Source organism: Colias croceus, chromosome 5 (assembly GCF_905220415.1).
Source record: "Colias croceus chromosome 5, ilColCroc2.1".
In the NCBI taxonomy this organism is placed as follows: domain Eukaryota; kingdom Metazoa; phylum Arthropoda; class Insecta; order Lepidoptera; family Pieridae; genus Colias; species Colias croceus.
This window is the reverse complement of record NC_059541.1, coordinates 4,985,433-5,006,237: the sequence shown is the minus strand read 5'-3', so window position 1 is coordinate 5,006,237 and position 20,805 is coordinate 4,985,433. Positions and strand designations below refer to the sequence as shown.

Here is a 20,805-nt window from a genome sequence, read left to right as displayed (position 1 = left end):
AAGGATTGGTCTCCGCGCGCGCTACGCGCGACCAGTCCTTAATCTAAGTGTACTTACTAGATAGAAATAAAATAAACTAAAGGCATCTTTCACAACTGCGTTGTTAAGAATACTGAATAGTCACATCAAGTCGCCCTTTGAAGTTAAAGGAATATAATAATATATATTTATAAATTATAAGTATTCTAATTTAACGACATCCTCTATATAAACAAAACGGTGATGACGAATCCATAACTTCATGGAAAACTTACACGATATTTACCATATAGGTACGTCATCTAACATTTTAACAAAGCCTGTGTCAAAAATATTTTGTATTACGTCTGCATATTTTAAAATTTGTTCAGGTGTTCACATAATATTGTGCTGCGTCTACCGGTGATATATAAACTCAACATATTACTTTAGAGCTAATATTCAACTGCCGAGAGCGTCATAAAGACTCCAAACATGTTGAAAAAGCTATTTGTCGTTCTGCTTTTAGCAGTGATGTTCATAGGTGCAGTAAGTAGCCTTTCGTAATTTGTTATTTATATTTTAACATTAATAGAAAAAATATACATATTTAATAAACTTAATGAATATATGCATCATTACGTATTTATCAGATTTTATCCTTAATTAATTATTTGAGTATAATATGTTTTTGTATAGAGGTTTCTCGAATATTTTAAATTTCATTCCATTGTTTCTAAAGTTGCTTTCTCGTACGTTTTTAAATATAAATTTAACATTTTCTTTTTAACTCATTATTTATATTTCTATTACAGTTTGCGAAGCCAGCGGGTAAGTAATAACTTCTGAACAACATTCATGATAATAATATAGACTATTTCAGCCAAGCAACTATTTACCATTATATTTATTAAAATAAAATTATTTCTCATTAGACTCTAGTCTAGTGCACGCGATTTTGAAAATAAAATTAAGTAACTTTTGCATTATTTGCTTTTTTTGTTATTTGTTAATACTGTTGCAATATTTGCTTATTGTCTAAATAAAAATGGGATTTTTGTCTATCGCAATCCCATCATATATCATCTATCATCTATATCAAATAACTAATATATCTATAATATCATTTATATACTGCAATAAACGTTAAACATGTTACAGATTCTTCAACAGACCCCACATCGATATTATCATCAACCGTACCGGCCGTAACAACACCCTCCTTACCTGCAACACCTTCACCGCCTAAAGGCGCAGGTTTGTAGCCTGCAGTATTACATTTCTAAATCAAATCATTTTTTGTTAGAATTGTGATAATGCAGAGTTCACATAGTCCACACAATTCGCCAAACAAATTGGCATACAAATTTTTTTTTTTTTTTTTTTTTTTTTATTGACGATAGGGAAGAGCTTGACCACAATCTCGCCTGATGTTAAGCTGAGATGTGGTCTTAGATGGTACGCGCTTCCCTAGAAGGTACCTGTTCACTCTACGCTTGAAGACCCCCATATTGTACTCGTCGGGGAACACAGATTCAGGAAGCATGTTCCAGTCCCTTGCGGTTCGGATAAAGAATGTGGAATCGAACCGCTTAGTCCGGGTACATGGAACGTCCACCATATGGCGATGCCTAGAATCTGTGCGCCTCGACGATCGATGGAAGAACGGGGATGGCGGAACAAGATCGTGCAGTTCCGCAGCGCACTCACCAAAGTGTATCCGATAGAAGACCGATAAGCTAGCCACTCTACGGCGGTGACCGAGGCTCTGGAGTTTTCTGCCTACAAGATCATCGTCGTTAATGTTAAATTTTCTAAAATACAACGTCCTAAAACATTAATTATAACTACAATTCTAAAATAGAAAAATTAGTTACTTAATATTTAGTGTGGTATAAACGATTGACATAGAGTATTCTCATATTCAACCCCCTTAAGTAGGTATTGCAATCTCCTGCTAGCATTATTGAATTTTGTTTATTTAAGTAGGTAAATATGTATTCTAAACAACCATTCAATGACACTTTCATTTAACTATTATACTAGTTGGGTAGACGTTTTTACAGTAAACAAAGTTTAAGATGTAACTATATAATTGTAGATTGTAGTCTATCGGGCATAGCTGTATGTCAGCAAAGAATGAAAATTCAAAAAAAAACTTTTTCTTTGGAATTTTCATCTATTCTTTAGTGAAAAATATGAAATAACGTGTATGAGAAAACCCTTGTCCGAATATCTTATTTCTTCAATTCAAACTTAATTAATCCTAGGTTGTTTAATAGCATAATTATCAATATTTAATTATTGATTAAAATTGAAAAACACCTCTCTCTTAGGTTTCTTTGGGCAAATGCTGCAGGATGTAATTAAACCATGGATGGTAAGTATACAAATATTTTTATCTTTAAAATTTATATATGTACTAGCTTACCGCCCGCGGCTTCGCCCGCTTTCTCTAAAACGGTTTGAGATTTAAACTATCCTATCTCTCAAGTTGGATCGAACTGCACATGGTGTGCGAATTTTATTATAATCGGTTAAGTGGTTTAGGAGTCCATTGAGGACAAACATTGTGACACGAGATTTATATATATTAAGAAGAAGATATAGGTAGGGTGGAAATTTTGAATTCATTTCAGGTTTCCACCCTGTATATATTGATAATACTCATATAAATTACTTCGTTGGTCGTAATGTCACCAATGAACATTTGAGCTAAATAACATAATATGAAAAATAATTATCCTTTTGAATTTTATAGATAGCTTTATGTATGTATCTCGCAGGGAAATCAGGATGAGATTTTACGAAAACCAAGAGATACCCTAGGTTTTTGTGAAATCTCTCGAATGTTCTTGTATTACGTTTTTTCACTAAAAATATTTAATAATGATTGTTTTACTTAAGTATATCTAGAGAAATGAAGAATGAATTAAGTAATTTGTCACTATAATCCGAAGGTTGATTAGGTTAGGTTTTAAAAAACTACAGAGAAATAGGAGCCCTGCTACTCTAACGCTGTTTTTTTTTCTTTTTCAGAGTATGATATGAATAAACACAACAACGCGGAATTTATTGGACATTTTCCCCATTTTTTTAGATACTTACTTAATTGAAATATGTAAAATATATAAAAATAATATCTGAGATTACAGGAAATAAAAATAAAATGAATCTTTGAATAATAAAACTCATATTTATTTATTAAAACCCAAAAATTACCCCATCTACATAACGTTATTTATAAATATGAAAATGCAATAAAAACCAAACAATAAGCAAGATTTAAAAAACTGTTCACAAAAATACATACATATTTTCCTAATATAAATTAATAAAGATACTATTTTATAACATAGCTTCTAATGATGAAAATCGACATCATTGTAAAATTATTATAAACTATAGAGGTCCGCTCCGGCTTCGCCCGTGGTTACATATTTCGCAATAAAAGGTAGCCTATGTTCTTTCTCAGGGTCTAAAGATTATCTGTGCCAAATTTCATCAAAATCGGTCCAGTACTTTATGCGTGAAAACCATACATACATACATACAAACCTTTCCTCTTTATAATCTATAATATAAAAATGAATCGCAAAATGTGTTGGTAAGCGCATAACTCGAGAACAACTGAACCGATTTCGTTAATTCTTTTTTTATTACATTTCTTGAAGTACGAGGATGGTTCTTATGGAGAGAAAACGTAAAAATGTACCACGGGCGAAACCGGAGCGGACCGCTAGTATTAGTATAGATATAATATAACATACACTATGGTGTGCTAAAACATTCACTAGTTACTAGAATGCCGATACTATAGGAATATTTAATTAATATTGCTTCAAGTTCTTGCCAAGTAGTAACTCTATCTATGCATCATAAGAGCCACCTGGAATAGGAAACAAAATAAAAAGTTTTTAGAAAATACAATCATAATAATGTTTAGTCATGTTTAACACAAATTAACATAAATAATAATATATTTATAGCAAGTTTTCCGACTTCTAGATAAGTTCTGTAAACCTGATGTTGCAAATTAAATGACAAATAACTTTTTAACAAATAATTGAACAGGCCATTGGTGAGTGATTAGCAAGTTGAGAAAGTGATCCTTATAAAAAATGAAAAAAATGTAAAATTTTAGTATAAATAACCTTCTATAATTAAAAAAAATAGGTAAACATTGGCGCAAAACAAAGATCCATAAGTAGCGGAATTTTATACGCTTAATTACATCCAAATAAAATTTATTTGTTGACGTAAGTATATTTGTACAGCTGATTCAATTAACTATTGTGAAACTACTTATGATTGTTTTCAGACAACGGCTTAGTCAGAATTAATATTAAGGTTTTTCATAAAATATACGTCATAGTAATAAAAAGTGTAAGTTGGTTGAACCGCGCGCCAATGAGTGACACTTGATGACTTTAATTTTTTTATGACTTTAATTTTTTTCCTGATAGTTTCATATTCTGTATGTTTGTTTGCTTGCATAATTAGGATACATTTTTTAGACAAACTTCGCCCCTCGGGCAGTTTTAACAGATGTGTAAGTATAGTTGTTAATTGAAAAAAGGTAAAAGGTTTTCTTACCGATTCGTCAATTTTCTTGAACTGCCAATTCCACTGCACAGGGTATAAGAAAGGTCGATGGTCGAAGCGATTGTCATCCGGGTTGTAGGATTCCGCGTGGTAAGATGGCGTCAGAACCGTCATTTTGTGGCGATTCATCGCGTAACAACGGAAAAAGTGCTTCACTTTATCTGCCACCTGAAAGTACCACTATGTGTATCAGCTATATATTATTATCGTATGGATACAAGGCGGCTGAATATTTTTTTTTTTTTGTTGGAAATTATTCCAATTTATGTTGCGTATGAAACACCATACAACTTAAATGATGTTGAAGATGAAAAAATGGATTATAAGAAATCTCGTCTGCGCCTCGTGATTACAGCGGTCACTGACACAAAAAAAAAACATTGTTTTACTTATGCCCTTCCTCCCATTGTTCTGTACTATAATTTCTTATTTCTGTGTGTATTAAGGATGATTCACGCTGATTCATTTATTTAAAACTTATACAATAAATAATTATAAATAAAATAATTCATCTTAATGTTTACGAAACCACTTGTCCCTCTATGGATACATACCTCTTGTGGGGTACACTTCTCGTTCCAAGTGTGTACTAATTTCTGGAACATTCCAAACGGTCCACACGAGTGCATTTTCCTCAGTCTACCGAACTCAGACAGTTCAGTGTATGTCATGCCCATGTCTTCTTCGTCTGTTTGCGTGATCTTTCCTTCCTCTAAAGGCTCTAATTCTGCTGTAGGCGGAGCTTCTAATATACCTGATAGAGACGGCAGGGAAAAACTGAAAAAAAAATTATACCTTTAGTAATTAGTAGTTAGTGCATTATTGACTTAGTTGTTTTGTATAAATTTTGTTTAACGGAAAGATAAAAGAAATAAAAAGAAATCATTAATTGCAATCCAATACTTATGTTAATTATTATGAAACATACAGGAAGTCCTTGTAGACATATCGAAATAATAGATTATCGTTTGAAAAACATAGAAAAACAACTAAACATATGTACATATTAATTGAAATGTTTAATTGTAACACACATATAGAAGGGTAATATTTATCAATTTAAATAATAGTGGTCTCATTAATATTAAACAACTAGCTGTGCCCTGCGGTTTTACCCGCAGTGCTCCACGTCTGTTGGTCTTAGCGTGATGATATATAGCCTATAGCCTTCTTCGATAAATGGGCTATCTAACACCGAAAGAATTTTTCAAATCGGACCAGTAGTCCCCGAGATTAGCGCGTTCAAACAAGCAAACTATTCACCTTTATAATATTAGTATATTAGTATACGTATAGATTTAAATAATAATAATCTCATGATTATTTAGCAATTTAAGATAACTAGTAAAAAGCATTATTGATACACCTATAAAAGTACCCTTAAAATTAAAATTACATAACCTTACCGCATTTCAGCGAAGCGCAGAAACGATTTCAAGTCTGTCTTAGAAATGCCACCAATGGGGTTCACATCGGCACTAGAACAGTCGTACTTAGTGAGATAGCCCCGAAGAGACTCGTCCACGTTCGCAGAACCCAACACTAGCAAACAACCCGGCTTGCCTCGCACCCAGAGCATTAGTTGGGCAAATAGGTACGCGAATACCATGCGGAGACGAGCCTGAAAGAAAAACGTTCAAACACTTATTAGCAACTACATATTTTAGTAAAAGACAAAAAATGTACACAAAATGGAAATATCGTAACTTTAATAATATGTATCCACATTTCTAAACATTAACTGTTTCTAATTTCTATGATATGTCTTTATTAAGTAGATATCTACATTAAAAACTATTTTACTAAAGGACAAAAATGCCTTAAAAGGATAGGTGTTAGATAAAGCGGGCGAAGTCGCGGGCAAAAAGCTAGTTTCTTATAAATACCTGAATGTTTTGCAATGTTTGATTCTCTCGATGGCAGCCACCATTGATCTTGAACTTCGGTACAAGTCCAGTAGCAGTTTGAAATACACCAATAGCTGCACTCACTGCAGAGTCGATTAGTATGGGAAAATGGTAACTCCCTATTTCGATGGACAACTAAAAATAGCTTGGTTTATTAGAATATATTCTTGCAATAATGTTCTTTATTTTATAAATACCTACTTATATAGATAAATTAACATCCAGACACCGAGCAAAAGCATCTATGTCCATCACACAAATATTTGCCCTGGGTGGGAATCGAACCCACGACCTCTGGCTTGGAAGGCAGGGCCACTACCAACCAAGCCAACCGGTCAGGTAATAGAAGACAAACATTATACAATATACATCATTCCATTAGTATATACAACCTGCTTACTTGCTTAGCCCTCTGTCTCGTCTCTTCACTGGAATTCTCAGTGGCCATGTAACATGTGACCAGTATTCTATTGCAAAGTTCCTTCGGATCGAGTGGGGTGTAATCTGACTCTGACACTATCTTACGAACGTCAGACAGAACTTGGCTATCTGAAAGGTAAAGAGGTAAAGGATTTTTTTTTTATCCAGGCCTTAAATATTATATTATTTATTATTAATTATTATTAATATTTAAAACAAAGCATTTCTATTATAAAAAAAACTACTAAGTATATTATGAATAACTGCTACTGTATGCATAAATATTAAATACTATGGTATTGCAGGACCGATTTCGTTATATACGTACTGCAGGCGAAGCCGGGTCGAACCACTTGTATTAAATAATATTATGTACGTAGTAATAATCATCAGCTCTATAATATAATAAGTATATGGAACATACATATTATTAATTTATTGCAAACTATTCAAAAATCATCAAAACATTAATTCATTCTGAATGATAATAATGTTTAATTGAAATTAAACTTTATTAATAAAAACATAAGGACGACAGATGCAAGATTAATATGAACGTATTACGTCATCACACGTGTCAGAGAAAAGAACGTATTATACGCTTATTTCGTCGTATAAGACATCGGCGCCGTGGCTTAGTTGGTTAAAGCGCCTGTCTAGTAAACAGGAGATCGTGAGTTCGAATCTCGCCGGTGCCTAGTGGTCGGAAATCTTTTTATATTTTTATTATTTCATTTTCTGAATAATTTTTTTAATATTATATCATTTTTATTATGATATTGCTCAAAAATTTAGAGATGATTTTTACTAAAACATTTTTGTACAGGAAAAAATTACGTATGAAATACTAAAATTGAACTTGTTATCACCGATTATAGATAAGAAGTAATGTTATACATGCGTATAACCAGTTTTAAACGAAACTTTGATATCATACAGATATCTATAGTAGAGTTCAATAAATCTAGGCCGCTGATAGATATAACTCGTTAGATGGATTACGGACGTTGGCAAAAAGCCATTATTTATTTTGTCATTTATTAGAAGTTTTTTAACTAATCTTTACACATTCGTATTGTTATAAACACGTTAAATTTTCATTTGGATAAGATTAAAAACTCCGTGGGTAGTACAATATTATTTAGTTTATCTACCTATTTATAAAAATAGAACAGAGAAAACGGTGCGACACACTTTCCCATTTTAAAACTTTTTTTCAATCTATAGGTACTTAATCGAATAGAATTTTAATTTCCAAAAATGTACTAAGTACAGAGAATTTCAACTATTATTGGTAAATCGATATTTTTTAAACTTACCTCCTCTCTGTACTGCATCACAAATTTGCGTACACATGGAGAACACAATACAAGCAGTGCTCGACGAGTCCACCCCACCACTTAGAGGCAAAAAGAACCCCCCTTGGCCCGATCTTCGTAAATAATCCCATAGCCAACATGCTGGTCCTGTACAAATTAGGTAGGTATGTGGGTTAACAATTTGGTTTAAAATTTTGAATAGAACGACGCGTTACGAACAAAAAATGTCAATTACAATAGGGTATACAGTATACTGCCAACTGCATACGATAATGTTGGCGAAGTTAAGTATTTGTAACTAATTTAATGTAAGTACCTACATACTGTAAGCTATATTATGTAGTAAGTACCTAGTTATTTACTACATAATATAGCTTGTATTACCAGAAAACTTATATACCTAATGAATAAACTTAAATAATAAAATATGATATAAATTTCAGGAGATTTAGATATTTTCAACAAAATAATTTAGAGCAAGTGCATACATTAGCATACATTTTTATTTATACATATAAATAATTTTGAAACGTACATACTACTCTACTACTTAGTACTTACCCATAGCAATTTCTTCCTCTGGGCTCAAATACTGCCATTCAATCGCTGGATTGGCAATTAGATGAATATCTTCATTATCAGATAAAGCAAAGTCCACTGTGATCCTTGGAAATGGTGAGCTAGACGCGGCTAGATGAGATCTAGACCGTTTCTTAGCACGGTATGACCTAATGTCCTCGAGGTCGATCGTGGCAGTAACGACCTCCTAAAACATGTTTATGGTTTACTTGCGAATTGCGATGTCGTTTAATTTCGTTTGTTATAAAAGAAAGCAAGCAGATATTATGAGATATGATTCTCAGGTTTGAGTTAAAAGACATTTTACTATAAATATAACGAATTTCTGCAAATCAGACTCAAAGACTCCTTTATGATTAGAATTATTCGATTCTTCTTACTTTATACAAAATCTTTAAATGTACATATTTCTACCAAATTTAGTTCAATACTGTTGGTTAAAAAAATAAAAACAAAGAAATAATCGAACATTTAAATAGGTAGTTAAAAAACAAATAGAATTGTTTTTTTTTTTACCAACTAGGTACTTATTAAATTTTACCCTGTTTTCTCATTATTATTTCAATTTGAATAAAAAATGCGATAATAACTAACTATAAGTATACGAAATGATGTGTAAATTATATTCATAGCATATTTAATATTATAAAAAATACTATGAATGTAATGTACATACCATTTTGTATGCAATCGGAAATAGAGGAGATATACTTAGATATTATAGTTTAAATATACATCCAGAATTATAAAATTGTCATTTTCCCTTGAACCCTTTTATAATAATGCCCCAATAAGCCATATAAAAAGTGATACAACGTAATAAAGTAACAGACCACATCCTGTAGGGAAAATTGCAGTCCCCTACTGACGATATCACCATTCACAGCAACACAGGAGCACCCATTGAAATAAATCCTTTGTCCGTCACACCCTCGTAAATTACTGAACAAGTACGCCCCACCGCTTTTGAACGTTGCACTTTTTACTAAGTCCACGGTCACATACGCTTTTCGTAGTTCCGTGTAACTGCCTGAACCGTTGCATATAATTTCCACGCCGTCGAGGCCCAGATCTATGTGGCGACTGTAAAATTTTTCCAAATGTATTTACCTCACATTATAAGGACTAAAATGTTACCATCTCATCACACCTCACATCATCATCACCTTAATTTTTTTAAGTATTAGCGTGGTACAGAAAGGGAGACTAATAGAAGTACACATACTTCTTGAATTTTTTTAGGGAATAGAAAAATTTCAATCATGGTGGGATTGCGAATGATGCTGGTTTGATCCAAGTGTTATATATTTTTTCTACTCTTTAAATTTTTTCAAATATTAATAACTTGCATTTAATGCTATCGAATAGGTAAAAAAATATTTCAACTCATTCCAAAACAGAATGCAATAACTAAACAAAGTCATAATCTCATAATGAAGAGTCTTTTATTACCCCCAACTCCGATTAACATCCAATATTTTAGCTAAGTCCCTATAGAAATATATTGATAGTCATTAAAATTATGATATACCTTCGAGGATTCCATAATTCTTCACAAATTTCGAAGCCAATGCATGTATCCTTCGTAGCTATAACAGCGTCACCAATGGGAACAGTAGTTTGGTTTGTTATCGCCGTGATCATTCTAGGCAAGTAGTAATCTTCAGTTTGCTTCTCCTTTATGGAAAAATAATATGTATAGGTATTTCTACAGCTAGAGTTATTGGGAATACAAAGAGTATAGCGATTGGAGTCATCTCAGAAGTTGGCGTAATTCCATCGCATTCAATCTTTTAAGTATTGTAACGAAAGCCAAAAAATCTCACATACATGTGAATTAATTATCTATCTATGACCAAAAAATACTTTACGTATTTTAAATACTCGTTCCAAATACCCACCTTTGTCCATCGAGAGAACCACCGGGATTCTCTGTAGTTACCATCCTCGCACAGCGTCATCTTAGGTCGTATCAACAATATCTTTTTGTTCAAGAAAACTACACGGCAATTATATGATACATTACGATGCTGGACGGGCATACCGACATCTACTAGTATATTATCACATGTTGACGACTTAAGCAACTCAGCAAGAACCTGCCAGCTATGAAGAAATGTATCGGGCTCATGGAAATGATCCTCGCAGCTATAACCACTAAAATACATGAGAATAAGTAAATTAAATATACATACATGATACTTTACTAAATACATACAAAATACAAAAATTAATAATCAACATAGCAAAATTACCATATCTCTAATTCAGGCCCAGTGCGGTAAAGAGCTCCCAACTCTTTCGCTTCTTGAATAGATTGTAAAATCCTGCTTAAATTACCCTCAAAATCCAAGGCCCATTGATTTAGAGTACAAGTGGCTACGACAACTTTACGACCCATGTTTTTTTTTTAATTCTAAAACAAGAAAAATAATAATTCAAGAACACAGTAGTACCTTATGCGGAGAAGTGTTCTATAAAAACAAATAAAACCATTATTTTTATTACCTAAAATAAAAAATAGAAACAAGGAATTAAAAAGGAAATAATTGAAGTAAAAACTCGAATAATGCATAACGATTAGGTAGATTAATTAATCTACCTTACGTAGATAATTACGTACAATAACATTTTCCTTTAAATTAAAATTTTTGTGTTACCTATTTCAAAATATAAGAACAGAGTTTTTTAGTACGTAGGGCGTAATGTTCATCTATGTACCTATGTAAAATTAATGAAACCCGTTTCGCGATGTCACGGCATCACGTGTGAACGGCTGAACCGATTTCGATAATTCTTTTTTTAAAAGATTTGTGGAAGTCCAAGGATGGTTCTTATGTAGAGAAAGCGTAAATATGTACCACGGGCGAGGCCGAGGCGGATAGCTAGTTAATAATATAATTGACAAAGCCCTGATCGATCCGCACCAAGCGGTGCCAGGGCGCGGCCAATCACCTCTCGTATTTCACTTCTCAATCCCTACCGCCCTTTTACTACGCATTTAAGGGTAACCCTTCTATTAGTTTGGATATAGTTAGTGAGATATGTATCTAGACATTTATAATTTTAAATTTTAAATAGTTCGGTCCTTGATATTCTCGCGACTTCTATTTTGTTATCTGCTGTTTGGAGTTTAGACAATCCATTACGATAACGAAATGCTATAGAGGTCGAGGTCAAGATTAATGTTTAAATAGGTTTAAAAAAACAAAATTGTTGACCGTCTAAAATCTCAATTTTATTTACATACCTATCATAGTACCTAAAGGTTCTCTTTATACTATGTACCTACTATTTAAGTTATGAAATTAAAAGATACTATACTAAACTAACTATACTATATTAAACGTTCAGCCAGAATTCTAACGCCATCCTTTTATAGGTATATTATTCCCAACTTGGTACGAACTATAATTATTCTCATTCACCTCAATGAAACATTTTCACTCAGCATTATTAAATTTAGCAATTATTATCTAATCTAAATAACACATTGCAGAATCTACATGGAAATATTCACACTGACAAGGTTGCATGTTAGCTTAACGTACCTAATAAGGGCCTATTACTTACGTTTTTATCTCACGCACAAAATCTTGCGAAAACCATTAACAACCTCTTAATTTAATAATGTTTTGTTAGATAGTGATACTATCGACTTCACTAGTGTCGTTACCTTAGCGACCGTTTTATTATACTTCCAAAGATAACTCTAGGTAGGCTTCTATAGATTTTCTTAATGCTGTATTATCATTATAGTTACAGACTTAGAGCTATGTTTTTAAGTTTGTAGGTACCATATGCAAATGAAGGACAATTTTCTGGCTTCCAAAAGCATTGGATCAACGGACCATAAATCTTTAATAAGTAGGTATAAGACATTAAATTGTATTTACTATAGTAGTTTACAGTCTTCAATCCATATAATCCAGAATAGTTTTTAAATAACTACAGTCGTCTAGACAAGAATTGATTGAAGCCCATTGTCTGGCTTATGCCTATAACTTTATTGAACATTGTTTTCTTCGCATGTAAAAAAGTTTAACGATTACGAAGTTTGCACGTTTCCATCGAACTTTAACACTTTACCAAGAAGTGCAGTCACCTTTCAGATTTACGTGGAACAGTAGCGTAACTTACAGTTTTCATACGTTTTATATAATCGTGTTATTTTGTATCAAATTAAGCAAAAATTAGTAAAAAATACGTAGAAGTGAAAGTTCTTTATTTTTAAAATATAAAATTACCTACTTAATATCTAGATTTCATTAATTTTATGCCAACTGCTGTACAGGAAGACTGCGGTGGGTAATACACGAATTTTTATACATTTAAATACATTAGTCATCATATTAGTTACTAAAGATAAATTGAGAATTGATATTAAATTAAATATTTAATATGTATATTTATTTAAAAATAGATATTACTATTTATTATTTATTTATTATATTTAATACATTAGATTAGATCGTTTTTATAATTAGGTGTCGCTGAAAATCAGCTCTGCAATGACAGCCTATGCTTTTCATTGTAAAATGCTGAGCGGCAATCCTTTTAGCATGTAGGTTGTTAGATTAAGTAGATTGTAAGTACATAAATTGTTAATTTTAATATTGCCTACCTGCTAATAAAGAGTTTATTATTATTTTTTTTTATGTTTCTCATTTCCATAATATTGTTATTTGAACAGTTATCTCTTAATACTACAATTAATTTATTAAGTTTAAATAATTTAGAACAAAAATTAATTAATGGAACATTTAATTGTTAAATATGGATGATTTTTATGACTTGCCAACAAAAGCTTGCTGACGCAAGCTATCGTCACTTGTTAGTTATGATAGTGACGTGACATAAGGCTTTCATTTTCAAACATCCATAACTTTACAACGCCCCCGAAAAACTTCAGTACAATTTCGTGCGTCGCTCCACTCGCCAGGTTACACGCCAACGAAAATCAATCGTTTATCATCACACAATTTTTTTGTGCAACCATGGCGACTGAAAGTACAACGCTGCGAAATGCCGCGATAAGATTAAATAGCTAAAAGTTTTAAACTTTACAAGTTCGTATTTACTTTAGATAGTAAAATGTTATGGTGGAAACAACTGGAACGCGTCCAAGAAAACGTCATGATGATTGAGAGAGAGGAACAAAGGAAAGAATTTACGGAAAAAACGACACTTACTTTAAACTTTCCTAGCAGAGATCCGGTTTTGCGGGACAATATTTTATTAGCGAATTTAGATCAAGTAAAAACATTGCAAGCTTCATTATTTCCTATTTGTAATAAAGGTATTGAATAACAAAGCTTGGAAACGAGGAAGACATCGTTAATTCATATCAATAAACGTTACATTACTTATAGTGAACGATAACTTTATTTACATATCTTGTGTAAAATTAAAATAGAATTACTTAACACCTATTTTTTTCAAGTCATGTATTCAACAATATTTTTTTAATAAGTTAATAGCTTTTCTTGCAGGTACATTTATTTCGAACTTCCTTCAGAACAATATCAAAACGAATCAACTAGAAATTAATACAGATATAAAAACGTTTAAAACCATTGCCAAATTAAAGGAGCCGAGAGATCTCTTTGCACTGCCGAAAGAATTAGATTGTCCACAGCAAGCACCACGGTGGCCATCAGAATGCCAAGTAAGGCTACTCCTATAATAATCCATTGAGATTTTTTTTTATTCAAGTAATTAAAAGTTTAAAAGTTTTTTATTCAATTTGCTCTATAAAATTGTATGACTATGCTCTATAAAATTGTATACTAACATAACAATGCTATCAGGTAGTCGAAGAAAGAATACAACACATATGTTGGAGTCCGGCATCACCTGAACCTTACTATGTGCCTACTGGTAAAGAATTAAAACCACAACCAGTTGGTGAGGAAGCCGGCACAGTAATTTTTCAATATTATCCAATGAGTGCAGTGAACTATGTGAGTTAAAAAATTGTATCGAAATCATAAGAAAATTATGAAATTATGTGCAACCTAACTTATTTCCCTAATTTTTTATATTTTTAGTTTAGTCGTTCAACCGTCGGTGGATCACGTCTATTTTTATCAGCGTGCACAAGTGCTGGAGGTGACGATGAATTACGATTTGAATCCCGCTTTGAAAGCGGCAATCTTGCAAAAGCTATAAAGATAACATCTGCTTATTATGAACTTCATCTTCGGACCGATCTATACACAAACAGACATGTGCAGTGGTTCTATTTTAAAGTATCTAATACAAGGAAACAAATGATGTATAGGTAATATTCACTTATAATACCACAAGAGCTTCAAAATTATCGGGTATTTTCCGATAGGTTCGTTGCAAACAAATGAAGAAGTCAAGAAGAAGTCAAGTTTTTAGTCAAGGTTAAAAAATCACGAGCGCGAAGCGCGAGTGATTTTTCCTGAAAAACTTGACGACTTTATTTGTTTGCAGGGAACCTTGAGGGAAATGCCAAATAATTTTGAAGCTCGTGTGGTATTCGGGGGATTATTTTTCCGTCCCAAATGTCGGCCAATAATTTCACAATTGAATTCAACCTGTCAGTTTGACGTCAACGACCAGAGAAAATTTTCAAAAAATTATCAGTATAATTTACCATGTAGGTTGTACCACGTGACGTCGAATGGTGCAATTCTATTGGTCGATATTTGGGTCGGAAAAATAATCATACATATTTACATGTATAATTTAAATTTTTATTATTGTGATGCACGTACAGCATAATTTACATTGCAGGTTCTCCATAGTTAATCTATCAAAGCCAGAAAGTTTATATAATGAAGGCATGCGACCTTTACTGTACTCGACCAAGGACGCTCAGTTGCATTCGATCGGTTGGAGACGATGCGGTGACAATATCGCATACTACAAGAATGATCCCACGTTAGTCATATTATTTGTTATTATCTAAAAAGTATATTATATGATATATCACACACCGAGCAAAAATAATACAAAGCATAATCCACAGGTGTGAAGAGGAGGAACAATTTCCAAGTTATACGTTAACATTCAATATTGAGTTTCCACACACAGATGACGCAGTTTATGTTGCTCACTGTTATCCGTATACGTATTCTGATTTGCAAGAATATCTTTCGAGGTTACAAGCACATCCAGTCAAATCAACTTATTCGAAACTAAGGCTTCTTTGCAGAACTTTAGCAGGCAATAATGTATATTATCTTACCGTGACTGCTCCCCAAAACCAAAATGAAATGGAACAAAAGGTAAAAAAATATATTTAAGTACTCTAAATTTTAAAATTTATAATCTAAATACGAAAGAATTTTTATCGCAGAAAAAGAAAGCGGTCATTATAACCGCTAGAGTCCATCCAGGCGAGACACCAGCATCCTGGATGATGAAAGGATTCATGGACTATTTAACCGGAGATTCTAATCAAGCTCGTGAATTGAGAGAAAAATTCATATTCAAACTTGTGCCGATGCTCAATCCAGATGGGGTTGGTAAATAAAGTTTTCGTAATATACTGTTTGTTACATCTAAATTTTAAATGTGTTTAATTTAGGTACCTTTATGTTTATTATGTACTCAGGTAATTGTTGGTAACAATCGCTGTTCACTAACTGGAAAGGATTTAAATAGACAATATCGCACTGTTATCCGAGAAACATATCCGCCTGTTTGGCACACGAAAGTTATGATACGCAGGTATGGCAAATTTCAGAAAAAAATGTTCATTGATAATGATCAAACTTTATTTTATCCTTACTAGATTGCAGGAGGAATGTGGAATAGCAATGTATGTAGACCTTCACGCTCACTCCCGTAAACATAATATCTTCATATATGGTTGCGAAAGTAGAAGAAATTCAGATAAGCGTTTACAAGAACAGGTGTTTCCTCTAATGTTACATAAAAACGCAGCCGACAAAGTAAGTTTCAATAAATTTACAATATTTCTACCGAAAAAAACACATTTTCAACTTCTTTCATGTTTCCAGTTTTCTTTTGAACACTGCAAATTTAGAATTCAGCGAAGTAAAGAAGGGACGGCGCGCGTTGTAGTTTGGATGCTAGGAATAGCTAATAGTTATACTATGGAAGCATCCTTTGGAGGATCAGAACTTGGCAGTAGAATGTCTACACACTTTTCAGTTCAAGACTACGAAAGCTTGGGAAAAACATTTTGCGAAACTCTCCTTGATTTTTATGATGATGACCCCAGTAAAGAGAGATTAAGGAATAAAATAGTGACCCGTCTTTTAAAAGAAGGATCGAATGCAGATGAGCCAACTAATATTGACCTGTCTGACTATTCAAGGCAAGTTTTGTATTTTTTATTTTATTTTCCGAACATTTAAAGTAATTTGAGATTTTTTAGTATCCTGTACGTGACTAAAAATAACATTCGCAGTGATGAGGGTGATACCTCCAGTAGTTCGGAGGCAGCAGTTGCTACAAGACCGAAAATTGGTGTAATCCAATCTGCACCACCACCGTCGCCAATTTTTCCAGATATAAATAGATCGAATGAGGTTTGCATTAAACTGCATGTATAACAAATTTGTAATAATGTAGTAAAGCAAGGTAGTCAATTATTCAAATACTTAATTACAGAGGCCAAGGCGGCAGCAAATTCTACAGGAGAAACCTAATAAACTCCAAAAGAAGAAAACAAAACGTGAAACTTTAAAAGTACTTTAACACTTTCTTAACCAGATTTATACATGCATTATTTCAACATAAGTATTGTTCTTTTCATTCAGCTATCTTTTAATTTTTAGGTCCCAAGAGCAACAATAGATTTAACATCAGATGCAATGACTTCTTCTGATTGCGATTCAATTGAAGAAAACTTAAGTCCTGTAAGACGAGTACATAAACTTTTGCAAACATCTAATAAAAATAAACCCCGTCGAAAAAAGAAAATGCCTCCGGAGCTTAAAATTTTTCCTGTCCCGGTATCAACTTTTATTTTATTTCCTTCTGATTGCATTATTTAATTTACAACTATTGTCATTATTGTATGTACTAAGTAACATCTCATTTTAGACAAATGATTCGCCGTTTAATTCGGACCGTGAAAAAAAAACGAAATGTAGAAGACCACGAAGTGTGTCTATGTTCGACGACTCAATTCAAAAACCCAAACTTAACCCCGCGTCGTGGCATCAGTTTAGACGTTTACCACCGCCTAGGTAAGCAAACATTGAAGTAAACAAGTATTGTTAAATTTAAATGTATGAGTTTCCTTTTTTTTGGCACACTTCATTGAACCATGTAATACTTGGGCACGCTAACAGTGTATATTATTAACAAATTTTGTAGATGCCTTGCAGAGATCAAGAGCAGAAACACACAGCCATCTGAATTACAAGTAAAATTGAATGCATTGAAGAAAAACTTTTGGACAGGACTACAGGAAGATGAGAAAGGTCCTTTATCGTGGGGCATTTCAAGTTTTGCAATGAATTCTTACTTTACAGATAGTGAGGCATTGCTCAGGTAATCCGTAATCTATGCTAATATTATAAAGCTGGTGAGTTGGTTTGTTTGGTTGAAAACGCTAAACTCAGGAACTACATGTCTGATTTGAAAAACTATTTCTGTGTTAGATAGCCCATAAATCACGGAAGGCTTATATCAAAAACAATTAACTTGAGGATTTTAGTTATTTAACTTCTAACTGTAATACATAGTGTTAATTAAATCTATTATATTATGTACATATTTGATCATGAGCTTTAATAGGTATATTTTTTGAGCTTTAATATATTTTTTCTTAAATCATAACATCAGTTTACATTTATATTTATTAAATTAGGAATATCATTTTAAGTATGCCTGCTCATCCGCAGATCATGTTCGAAAAAATTAGAAGAGTTAGAAGATGAAAAAAAGAAAAATAAAGACATGAAGAAGAAGAAAAAGTACAAACCCAAAAAGGTTTCATTGAAAGTACCATCTGTCGAAGATGCATTAGAGCCAAGTAATAAAACTAGTAAAACATATAAAAAGAAGGGAAAGTGAGTATGTAATTATTATTGTCTTCTTCTTGTAGTATGTACCCTACTATGCTAGAACACGAATCCACATCACGAAATTCGTCTTATGGCTCTAATGAAAACGCGCCTGATGGGTAAAGTGTCAACATTATCTGACTTTAAGCATAACATATATAATTATACTAGCGACCCGCCCCGGCTTCGCACGGGTGCAATTTGCAAACGCTACGTCCCGCATTTTTTAAATCTGTAATATCTTCGAAAATATTCACTTAAATCATACGGTGTAAAGGGCCATATAGATCTATATTAAATGAACAATGTATTCAAGGTATTTAATTGGTTAAGGATTAAACTGTATTGGTTAAAATCGCTTCGAAAACTAAACATTATTTGTCGTAAAAAGTAAATGACAAAAAAAGGTATTGTGGGTTATCCAAGGGGTTATCCATAACAGATAGACATATACCATCACGGATTTTTCTGTAGAGTGTAGACCTTTTCAATGTGTACAAATACTTAGTACATAATTTTGAAAAAATTCGTAGGGTTCAGCCTGCGTTTGCAATGTAAGCGGAAAAAATGTAATTATTTACGACATCACATTAGAAACCTCAAAAATAACAGTATTTCTCCACTATTTAATGGATGTTATTATACATATATAAACCTTTTTCTTGAATCACTCTATCTATTAAAAAAACCGCATCAAAATCCGTTGCGTAGTTTCAAAGATTTACAAAGGGACATAGGGAAATAGGGACAGAGAAAGCGACTTTGTTTTATACTACCTACCTATGTAGTGATAAATTAAATTTTGCACTTTTTGCTATTAATGTTAAAAAAAAGATTTTATTAATATTAACACTTTCCCTTTCTAGATTAAAACATAGTAAAACGGAGATTGCTCAGTTAAACAATACAAGCTTTACCGAAATACCAAGAAATAACCAATCTCTGCAACGACCAAGTCTTCTTGAAAATAGACAAGCTAAATCAACATTCAGAAAAGGAGCCTATGTGGCAACCGCTATTCAAACGAAAAAGTCAAAACAGAAAGAAACAAAAATGGTATCAGAAAACTCTGATTCTGATAATTCTATACAATCTAGAAAAAAAGTTAAAAAAAAGGGGAAGAACTTTAAGAACAAACCAAAAGATGCAACTAGAAAATAATTTTAAGATGTACAAATATAGTAAAATCATTTTATAAGGATCTAATATAAGATTAGCAATAATAACATTTTTATTCAGTGTTTTTAATCAAATAGCACACAATGATACATACATAAAAAGTATTATTTTAAGTATGTATCATTGTGTGCTATTTGATTAAAATGTTTGTTTGTCAAACCCTTGACCATGTTTTCACTGTCTCAAATTTATCAGAAATATACAAAGATAAATCATCAAGTTTATAATTAATATTTTTAACTTACTAAATATTATATTAAGACAATTGTTTTAATATAAATAAATTATAGAAATGATGAGTATTATTGACTGACTGTATGGCTAAGTTAGTAGGACCCTGCCTTCGAAGCCAGAGGTTGTGGGTTCAATTCCCACCCAAGGCATGATGTGTTCATGTGTGTGATCTGCGTGATGAACATCGATGTTTGTCTGGGTGTTAATTATCTATATAAGTATGTATGTATTTATAAATTATATATGTATGTTTATCGGCCATTTGGTTACCATAATACAAGTGAAAAGCTAAGTATGGGATCAGATCGTGCCGTGTGTGAAAAATATTCTGAAATATTGATTTATTTACTTATTTTTTATTATCAAAGATGCTTATTAATGTTTCTAACTTCAAGTAAAATAAAGATGAATTGAGTTGAAAATTTTATTTAACTTACTGCTTTCACCTACAGTGATGCAAGGGTATCTATTATTCTTCTATTTAATTAAAAAATAAACATTTATTAACCTTAGCTGGTTTTCATAAAAAAAATTGCCTTTGTTTTGACTTTTAAATGCGACATTTGACAAATAACAAGATGTCAAATG

The 20,805-nt window shown here is 32.3% G+C and overlaps 2 protein-coding genes, 1 long non-coding RNA gene and 1 other non-coding gene across 6 annotated transcripts; 3 read left to right on the top strand and 1 right to left on the bottom strand.

Annotated features, from left to right (window-relative positions):
- The first annotated feature begins 293 nt into the window (after window positions 1-293).
- LOC123692042 lies at window positions 294-3,142 on the top strand. Its single transcript, XR_006751470.1, has 5 exons — window positions 294-507; window positions 774-789; window positions 1,120-1,215; window positions 2,295-2,338; window positions 2,998-3,142. It is a non-coding gene; the product is annotated as an uncharacterized LOC123692042 (long non-coding RNA).
- Window positions 3,143-3,626: 484 nt separating this feature from the next.
- On the bottom strand, window positions 3,627-20,802 carry LOC123692010 (glutamine-dependent NAD(+) synthetase). Of its 3 annotated transcripts, none has more exons than XM_045636629.1 (13): window positions 20,726-20,802; window positions 11,044-11,204; window positions 10,690-10,945; window positions 10,320-10,465; window positions 9,622-9,871; window positions 8,771-8,975; window positions 8,210-8,356; window positions 6,871-7,019; window positions 6,450-6,605; window positions 5,970-6,184; window positions 5,118-5,340; window positions 4,555-4,731; window positions 3,627-3,847 (listed from the first exon to the last, which is right to left on the bottom strand). In XM_045636629.1, the coding sequence occupies exons 2-13, from the start codon at window positions 11,187-11,189 to the stop codon at window positions 3,824-3,826; spliced, it is 2,094 nt and encodes a 697-aa protein (XP_045492585.1). In that variant the 5' UTR covers window positions 11,190-11,204; window positions 20,726-20,802; the 3' UTR covers window positions 3,627-3,823. The 3 variants fall into 3 exon arrangements, with proteins under 3 accessions (XP_045492585.1, XP_045492583.1, XP_045492584.1); XM_045636627.1 differs by having other exon boundaries at window positions 20,655-20,769; XM_045636628.1 differs by lacking the exon at window positions 20,726-20,802 and adding an exon at window positions 12,362-12,476.
- On the top strand, window positions 7,515-7,588 carry Trnat-agu. Its single transcript has one exon. It is a non-coding gene; the product is annotated as a tRNA-Thr (tRNA).
- LOC123692037 (cytosolic carboxypeptidase 2-like) lies at window positions 13,883-20,087 on the top strand. Its single transcript, XM_045636664.1, has 17 exons — window positions 13,883-14,087; window positions 14,281-14,456; window positions 14,599-14,751; window positions 14,839-15,071; window positions 15,554-15,700; window positions 15,789-16,047; window positions 16,119-16,283; window positions 16,377-16,492; window positions 16,557-16,716; window positions 16,786-17,105; window positions 17,199-17,319; window positions 17,402-17,479; window positions 17,569-17,745; window positions 17,837-17,982; window positions 18,113-18,289; window positions 18,643-18,810; window positions 19,671-20,087. Exons 1-17 carry the CDS (start codon window positions 13,883-13,885, stop codon window positions 19,963-19,965), a joined length of 3,096 nt encoding a protein of 1,031 aa, XP_045492620.1. The 3' UTR covers window positions 19,966-20,087.
- Window positions 20,803-20,805: the final 3 nt, after the last annotated feature.

What these genes read in the sequence shown, in the direction of transcription:
- LOC123692010 (XM_045636629.1), bottom strand. Translation starts at nt 11,189, where the DNA reads ATGGGTCGTAAAGTTGTCGTAGCCACTTGTACTCTAAATCAATGGGCC. An exon ending in GGGCCTGAATTAGAGATATG is followed by an intron (nt 10,946 to 11,043) that starts GTAATTTTGCTA and finishes CATGTATTTTAG; the next exon opens with TGGTTATAGCTGCGAGGATC. An exon ending in CTGCGCTTCGCTGAAATGCG is followed by an intron (nt 5,341 to 5,969) that starts GTAAGGTTATGT and finishes TTTTTTTTTCAG; the next exon opens with TTTTTCCCTGCCGTCTCTAT.
- LOC123692037 (XM_045636664.1), top strand. Translation starts at nt 13,883, where the DNA reads ATGTTATGGTGGAAACAACTGGAACGCGTCCAAGAAAACGTCATGATG. An exon ending in ATTTCCTATTTGTAATAAAG is followed by an intron (nt 14,088 to 14,280) that starts GTATTGAATAAC and finishes CTTTTCTTGCAG; the next exon opens with GTACATTTATTTCGAACTTC. An exon ending in GACCTGTCTGACTATTCAAG is followed by an intron (nt 17,106 to 17,198) that starts GCAAGTTTTGTA and finishes TAACATTCGCAG; the next exon opens with TGATGAGGGTGATACCTCCA.